Genomic DNA, 9,265 nt, shown 5'->3' on the forward strand with positions numbered 1-9,265 from the left:
GCGTTGAGAACAGCTTGAAGCAACATCTGATCTTACTCTAACTGCCGATTTATTCACTGGATGAAAACCGGTTTTCGCTGAAAACCTGTTTTCGGGTTGCTGGTGGCCAATGAGCCCAACACCGGTTTTCAACGAAAACCGGTTTTTATCCAAGTGAAGAAATTGGCCGTAAATGTATTTGATATCCAAGACTGACTTGGATAGTTCCATCGAGCCTAGCTTGCATAACTTACATAGCTAGACTCACTGTTCTCCATTCACCCACACTAGGGCATCGCAAAAAAATTTTTTTTTGAATTCTCAAAGGCCCCCCATCTTATATTGAGACAAATGTCAAAGTATGCTCAGATGCCAAATTTCACATCATTTGGACAATTTTAGACCCCCGCCCACTTCGCTTGAATTTTTTTGAAATTGGTAGTATGGGAAAATATGGAGGAAAAATACATTAAATGCTATAACTTTTAAAGTAACAATCAGAAAATTACAATTTATACCTCTTTTGAAAGGAAATAATCTTAGTATTTGAATAGAGATATTTTTGTTTCCAGAAAAATACGGCAAAGCGGGGTACTGGGTCATTTTGGCCCCAAAATCCCATATTTTTAATGATTTTTCTGCTGCGTGATGCAAATCATACATATTTTGTAGTTTTTCTAATGTGAAAAAATCTCAAAAATCGATCGGAGCCTTTTGACCTTTGTCCAAATACGAGAAGTTGGGGTTAAATGGCCTTTTGTCATTCATATTAAACTTCATCATTTTCTCGTGCATATATCTCTATTATTCTTCACTCAATTTTCATAAACTATACCTTGTTGAAGTGGAAACTCCTTAGGATTATAACAAAAATAGATTCGTTACCGGTAAAACTCAGGAACATCAAATTATCTGACATATAGTGTCGATTTCACATTTTTATCATAAAATCGAACATATTAACTCCATTTAACAACAAAATTCTTATTTGATTTACTACTTTTAGTGTAAAATATGCTTAGGGATCACATGAGAAAAGTTTCCTTCCTGTAAAAATAGGGGAAGTTGAGGTATTAGAACAAATAATTAAAAAAATAGATTTGTAGAGTAAATATCAAAAAGTTTGATCACAGACAAACAGACATAACACTTGGTCGAATTATCTCTAGGAAACCTTGTCACGATATACTACTACGCTATCTGGTGGAAGATTTGCCTACCATTATATTTTATACAACAGTAAGTCTGGCAGCACTGGCTCTTGTTTGTCATTTCGGAGGCCGAGCACTCGTTTGTCGAGCTGTCAGAAAAAAACATGTTATAAACATTCTTGCATTTAGTGTAAAAATTCGAAAGATTATTAAATTAAACTTTTAAATTCTAAGCTTGAGCTTGCTTTAAGAGCTCGTAGTAATATCTGGTTCTGATTCAGGTAAGAGCAAAGTGATTTTAAATATGTGGAGAGTATTTCAAAAAGAATTTTTTCCGATTAATTGTAGATCTCCGATGCAGAAAATAGTATCAAACCAATCGCCTTGAACTCAGCAACAAGTACCACAGCTAGAAACAATGCCAGTGGCATTCTAAAAGCCGCCTGCTAACTAAGGAATCGGTAGAGAAAACGCAAGTTGACCTGAACAAAGAGAAAAAAGAATATGGAATAGAATTGGGCTGGACTTTTCCACTTTTCGTTGCAATCGTACTATGAAGCACAAATAAAACATTTTTGATTTTGAAACTGTATTTTCTTGTTTGCTTATTGTGAAAAAAAAAATATATGGACATCCTATATTGGAAGGTTCATACGAAACGCTTTGCGATTCCTTTTTCCTCTGAATGCAGTTCGTGTTTTCAAAGCACTTGCTTTCATTTGTTTTAGAAAACATTGAATCAATGTATTGAAAATTTTATCGATGAGCTTCTTAAAACAGTGTTCGCACACGTGTTCTTTGATTTTATCATATGTAACGTACTCGATTAGTCTTCTCTTCACATTTCTTCTGTTTTGGTATAGAAATTTCACGAATTTTTGCTTGTAAGCGGTGAAACAAAGTAGGCCTATTTCAAACAATTTGGTGGATGGATAGGTTGGAGAATTTTTCATTTTACAAAAGTCGTATAATCGACTATCTACATCTACTGCATTGCGTTCGACTGTTAGGCTCCTTTTACATCTTTTGTGTGGAAGTTTGGCTACAGCTGCGCCTACTATATACATCAGGCCGTTTAAGTCTTTTATAGTATATGATTTTGGGCTAGTAAAATCCAAAGGCGAATGTTTATAGCTAAAATGGTGTTCATTTTCCACATCGTTTAAATACTCTTCGTCGATGAAATCGTCCTCTTCAATTAGCAATTGTGCCTCATCGTTCTCGCAATTAGTGCCCACTGACAGTTTCTCGTTTGCAGAAATTGCCGCATACTTGAATGCAGATCCAAACTGATATGCATTAGGCGCTTCATTACGCCCACAGCGTCGTCTAATTTCAGAAAATAAATTTTCAATGATATCCTGGCTTAAAAAGTTTGTACACAAATAATCAAAGGAAAAATTTGATTTCAGTTCGTTCCATAACCAGTGAATTCCGGTAATATTTCCTATAAATCCAGAAAGATAGTTTGGTTTCCTTTGTTTAACAGTTAGCAATTTTGCGTTTTGTGCAGCCTAAAATTATATGAATGTTAAAAATGTATTTATATATGTTCACTAGTTTTTAATTAGAAGTGGAATATATTATGCGATTTTAAATGATTAAGATAATACCTCTTTGGGATTATAGCAAGTTTTTGGCATGTAATACATACTGCTGAGTAGCCTCTTTGCTTCTGTTAGGAACTGCCAATGACACGAGTTCTCTGTTATGGCGCTACGAAAGGGCTATGGAACAACCATAATTATTATATAAATATATTCGCATCAGCTTATAAAATACCTTGGAGTTACATTGTGCGATCTTTGAATTGAATGTGTCAAAAAGTTTGTCATGGAATTCCACGAAGGAAGCTGTCCCCAGAGCTGAAATTGGCAGGTCTCCGGAGAATACGTAATACTCTAAACCCCTAGCAACAGAATTACTCAAAGTGCGGGTGGCTTGTGCCACATTCATAGCCATGAACGGTCCAAGCGAAATAATTTTGTCTGAAAGCTTGGGTACAAGTCTCGGAACTGATTGCCGATCTCTGACATGATTATATGAAATAAGCTTTCCGTTGAAAATAGCATTGTGCTTCATCAGCATGCTTTTGGCGTTTTTTATCAAATGCGGGTTATCATAGATAATCGTCATCTCATCACCATCGATCGTAATGATAGGTTTCTCCATAGAAGCTCCAGCTTCACCTGCCATTTTAACATTCGTTGTACATTGATCCATCGTTAATACCAGAGGTCGCAATCCACGACTTTTGAGAGCACGAACTGCATTTTTAATAAGATCAAGCTGCTTTTCACTTCCTAACGAATGATGCGCCAACAAATAACCAATGGCCTACATGACATTAAAAATATTCAGTCAACAGTTTGAACAATATTGACGTTAAATATTACCTGTTTGAATCTACCTGATCGACTACCTTTATGCTGCTTATTGAGTTGAAGGCGATCCTGCTCTAAAGCACACATTCCCGAAATCATTATTACTACCGCTTCTGTAGCAAGGACCCTTGGTTTATTCCTTTCAATTTTTCGCTTGGTTCCATCAGAAGGAAAGCCAAAAAATGTGTCTGTCTTCGCATTATACACAAGTTCTTGCTTGATAGACATCCCATCTATACAAATAGTCACGGCTCGTTCTTTTTTCGAGAAATTCTTGCATTTTTTCGCCAAGCGATTAAGGATGGCATCATTCAAACCAGGTGCTATCATGACGTCCGCGTTCCATCGGCGTATGGACATTTTACTAGGCAAATTTAAAACTTCTGTGCTTTGGACATAACGAAAAGCTGCTGGACCTGCGAGATAAGCTCCGAGGGCAAACTTTTTAGTTTGTTCATTATATCTGCGTCCTTTAGGTTTTTTCAATTCATTCATCATGCTATTATAAACTACAGTGTTACTCTTCAGCAGTTCAAGAAGCTTGGCATCAGTTGATTTTTCTGTACGGAGACGTTTGACCTCGTTTCGCAAAATATAAATTTGTCTTTTCTTCTTAGCTATGGTGTTTGATCGCCATTGATTTACACGTCGAGCATTACGTAGTGCACAGCTGAGTTTTTTTATTCGTGCATGTAGCTGGCCGGATGTTTTCTTCTCGTTTTCGTACAACATTTTGTAGTCTACTTCAAATTTCTTCCCTTTAGTGTCATCATTCAACGAAATGTCATTGAGTGATTCAAAACAGATCTACAAATAAATAACATGATAGATTAACAAACATTATTACAAAAAATGTATTCACCTCATTTTGCCTCGAGTTGTTACCAGACAGCACACAACGCTGTAGAGCTGGTGTTATTTCCAAGTGTAACAGTTTTGTTACCGGTTCTTCAAGATGTCCGGTTTCGCTTTCTGGATTAACTTCCATCCCATCGTTTTCTAATAAAATCTTTGAAGCATGTTCCACTTCTTTTTGCATTCCAGTAGCGATGGAGTTATTTGCAGTGGCATCGTCACTTGCAGCCTGAAACGCGGGTTCCAATACCTCTATATCGAGATATTGATCAATGCTTTCTGCAGCAAGTGGAACTGCATTCACGGAAAGCCTGCAGAAAATGTACGGTATGATATATAATTACTGATTTTTTGTCGTTTTACCTTGCCGATTGCATAGAGTTTCTGATATCACTCGCCTTAAAATGATCCGCGCAGATCTTTAGTTTACTCACAGCTTGTACTCCACCTGCGTCAAATGTTCTGGACAGCTCTTCGGAACAGCAAATATCCACCCACTGCTTGCATCTGTCAAAATAAGCATGCTGTTAGAATAATAGTTGACGATAGAAAAAACGTACCTTTCATTATCCCTAGGAAACGAGAAAAATGTTTTTCCGCCTCCTTCTCTTTGGAAACATGTTATTACTTCGCACTTACGTCCCATTTTTGTTGTTGTCAATCGAAATGTGCAGTGCACCCAAAATTGCGGAAAAGTAAACGTCATAAAATGGAGATACTAGCGCTACGAGCGGATGATTGGCCTACTACTGAATATTCAAAATCGCCGTTTTTTACGAGTACGAGAAAAGCGTTCATGAGTGTTATGTCTGTTTGTCTGTGGTTTGATGTTTCTGAATTTTAACTCTAACGTTTTTATTTTTGTTTTATTCCTCAGAATTTTACACGTTCAACAAGTTACATTTTATGAAAATTGATTGAAGAATAATAGAGATATATGTATGGGAAAATGATAAAATTTAATATGAATGACAAAAAGCCCCACAACTCCAACTTCTCGTATTCGGACTAAGGTCAAAAGTGTTCCGTTCGATTTCTGAGATTTTTTCACATTAGAAAAACTACAAAATATGTATGATTTGCGTCACGGAGCAGAAAAATCATTAAAAATGCGAGATTTTGGGGCCAAATAGACCCAGTACCCACTTTCCCGTATTTTCCTAGAAACAAAAATATCTCCATTCGAATACTAAGATTATTTCCTTTCAAAAGAGGCATAAATTGTAACTTTCTCATTGCTATTTCAAAAGTTATAGCATTTAATGTATTTTTCCTCCATATTTTCCCATACCACCAATTTAAAAAAAAAACAAGCGAAGTGGGCGGGGGTCTAAAATTGTCCAAATGATGTGAAATTTGGCATCTGAGCTTACTTTGACATTTGTCACAATATGAGAGGGGGGCCTTTTTGAATTCAATTTTTTTTTTGCAATGCCCTAACCCATACAAGCGAAGTGTTCCTAGTACATTACAATATATTGCAACAATACCACAAAATGCCTATTTACTCTTTTATTCATTAGCAAACTCATGTCAGCAATTGTTTGTTCGACAATCGTAACATTAACATGACCATCAGCATGTATGGGTACTGTACTGGATATTCCGCCGCTATACGCATAACTGTCCCATGTGCTATGGGATTCCCTATAGACATGGGACAATTATGCGTAGAGTGGCATTATTCTTTTATAATTTAACCACAGTTGTCAAGTGGCGAATGGATACCCTGACGACTAGCGGCCAAACCCTCTACTACTAGAGTTTCTCATTAATAGTGAAACTCATATTCCAAACCATACAATTAAAGACAAAAAACACTTACCATTTCACGTTCGATTGGCCAGGGGAGAAACTGTAGGCAAATTCCGCAAACCGTTACGATGTTGATGATTGTCAGCTGGAATGTGTGGCCTGTAGAACGAAAAACAATTTAATAGTTATTAAACATTAAACCGTCCCATATCCGCTCATCGCAATTAGTGATTACCAATGTAAGCGGTATGTTCGTCGCATTTTCGTTTCTTGTGGTTTTTCCATCTCATCTTCGGCTTCTCGGTTTCGCGTTTGATTCATGGAACCTCGGGATGTATTTACACCCATCGTTAGGGGGAAATCATTGTTCTTACCCGAATGTGTCTCGTTAACATACTGCGATGAGGTCCCGATACTTGAAGCTCAGCAGATCCGAGTATTGTTTGTGCGTCACCAGATTGTCTTTGAACTCTCCACCACCGAAGGTTTCTCGCAATCGTTTTCCATCTTACATATATTCTGCAGTAACTGCAACTCTTTGGCGTCCCTTATAATCTTGTCCGTCGAATCGGTGTATTCCCGCGTTGCGGAAAACTTTGAATTGGAACTACTTTCTAAAACAATCGGAATTTGCTCGTCATGTTTCCCCGTTCATATCCGCTTCGACCGTTTAGCTGCACACAGCAACGATTTAATATCCCCATTCCGGATACATTCGTGTGCACCAACATCTTGCAATCGAGATAGCGATAGCCTTCGTTAACAAACGAATCACTCTCCTGTCAACTGGCACACTTTTCCACCTTATTGATTCGCTGCACCTTGTGGAGCTGGTGCCGTCAATGTTGATCCGTGTACCTGGCTGGTACATATCATTCCCCCGATTAACCTCTAACAGTACCATTTTTTTTTGTAGGGTCCGAATTTCGTCATTTTAGTGTATCCGTCTGGCAATGGAACTCTGTCGACTGAGGGTCATCTGACCTGAACCGTTTCCACTTCCATTGGTAACCGGAGGTCGTCGTCGTTGCTGCACTCGATAACGTCAGGTCATCTAGCGCAGAAAATGGGTATTTTAGTAAAATTATATGCAAGAAAAAAATTCTTCGACAGATAAGCTTACAAAAATAGAACTAACTTTTCGCGTCGTAGTGTTGTAGTAGTTTTGAACAAAATCATCCGGATAGTTGCTTAATGCCCGCTGTGTAGCGAGTGATTGCTCTGCGATCCTGCAAGGCCACTAGGTGGGATATATTGCTGTTGTTGATATTGTTGTAGCGGCTGCTGTTGATGGTATGCTGTCGTTGATGGTGGAAGTGTACTAGACGTTCTGTTAGTTAGCTATAAGCGAAGCCGAATTATTCCACTACTGGAACCTGTGTATCGTCAAATGTGCTTTTGCTCACACGTTCGATTTCGTGCTTTCGTATTGGTCGGTTCAACACATCGTCCAATCGATAGAGTGGCATTTCCACATACTGCTGACTGCTACTGTATCCATCTAGCAAACCACTATACACATTTCTGCCGCTGATATTATTTTCGCACAAAAAGTCACGTCTTAACGCCGACGACGCTCATCCATCAGACCCATGTCCTCGTAATAATCATCATCGTCCTATCGACGTTCGGATGCGGGGAGGCTCTGCGTCGACTGTAGTTTGGCACGTTGTAGTTTCTGAGAAGGGAAAATTTTAATTGTTTAAAAATGAACTATCAAGCGTAATTGATCGGTGTTATGTCAGACCGGACTAAGTGACAAAATATTGATTTCGAGAAAAACGAGTTTAAAGATTGAATCGCAGCATTCTTTACATAATGATTGGAAATTAATTTTTGCCATAATTCTTGTATATTGTTACATATTTCAAATCTGGCAAAAGTCGAATGTAGCTGACGATATTATATACCCAGTGTTATCATTATCTCATTTTTTTATGTTTTGCAAAACGTATACGAAAGTGAAACCTCATATTACATACTGCTGGGTGTTTGTGTAGATTCGAAACCCAAACTTCAATTAACTACCGCTAAAAGACTCCTTCTTACCTAGCTTAAATTGAACCGTTCCCGTGCCTGTTTACGACGCATTAACTGTACACCATTCTTCAGCCTATTGTATCACCTTCGCACCGTGTAGGGGCTTAAGGCCAAGCGCCACTGCCACTTCCGTTCGCATCTTCGTCAGTAAATTGGCCTTCAAATACAACTACCAGTACGATTAAATCGTGCAGGGCGCACTGCGGTACTGACAGTATTTTTAGCTACAGAATCGACCGGAACCAGTGCTGAATCGTGATGATAGTGTCGATGATTCGTGTGCGGCGACAAATGTCCAGCTGCATCTTTCGCGATTCACGTATGCAGATCTAGGTCTTTTCGAGCCGGTAGTGCTGGTTATTGAGGTGCATCGTATTCATAAAGTCCTGTACGTCCTTCTGCTAATTGACCATAAATTCTTCATACGTGAGGTGCACGTAGTATCCCGCTTGGCAAATTCGTACCGTTTCCAGCATTCTTGTGTATCGGAGCTGCGTGTGGAAAAAAGGGAATCGGTTATAAATTTTCACCTTGAGCATTTTGTCAATAAACCGTTAGAGTTTGCTCAACTGATAATGTATTTTTTGAATAATATATTCTAGAACATCTTCTCATAAAAATTGAAGGAAAAATTCTAAGAAAGACTATAGTGTCGCCAGAAAAAGCTACTGTATGGAACAATCATATAACGTACATAAAATCTACTGTCGTTTTTCATTAAAATCCCTGGGGCAGCGGATTGCGCTTTCTAGTAAAGGAGCAAACTACTGGACGTGCCTTATTTTCACTTCTGCTAGAATGTGCAATCCGTCGCCCCGGTGGTTCTCCAAGAAAAACGGCATATGAATAGAGTTGAATACCTCGTTCGAAAAATCTATCTGTCCAGTTGTAAAACTGATGGAACTGAAAACCTGGGACTCACAACCAAATCCAACCAGCGACAATCGTTTTTCTCTTGTTCCGTGCTAATTCGTGACGTCGGAAGTAGCGCATATTACAGCGCTTCATTTTACGAATAATGCGTACCACTTCCGACGTGATTTCATTATTCGGAACCAGAGAAAATACGGTTGTAGCTGGTAGACTATTCCAGTTTTCAAT

At 38.4% G+C, this 9,265-nt stretch overlaps 1 protein-coding gene across 1 annotated transcript; it reads right to left on the reverse strand.

The window, feature by feature from the left end:
- Nucleotides 1-1,727: 1,727 nt before the first annotated feature.
- On the reverse strand, nt 1,728-5,143 carry LOC131690656 (uncharacterized). The gene is made up of 3 exons (XM_058976588.1): nt 4,377-5,143; nt 2,744-4,321; nt 1,728-2,644 (listed from the first exon to the last, which is right to left on the reverse strand). Exons 1-2 carry the CDS (start codon nt 4,551-4,553, stop codon nt 3,488-3,490), a joined length of 1,011 nt encoding a protein of 336 aa, XP_058832571.1. The 5' UTR covers nt 4,554-5,143; the 3' UTR covers nt 1,728-2,644; nt 2,744-3,487.
- Between the last annotated feature and the right edge of the window lie 4,122 nt (nt 5,144-9,265).

The sequence above is a fragment of the Topomyia yanbarensis genome, chromosome 3, assembly GCF_030247195.1.
Source record: "Topomyia yanbarensis strain Yona2022 chromosome 3, ASM3024719v1, whole genome shotgun sequence".
Taxonomy (NCBI): domain Eukaryota; kingdom Metazoa; phylum Arthropoda; class Insecta; order Diptera; family Culicidae; genus Topomyia; species Topomyia yanbarensis.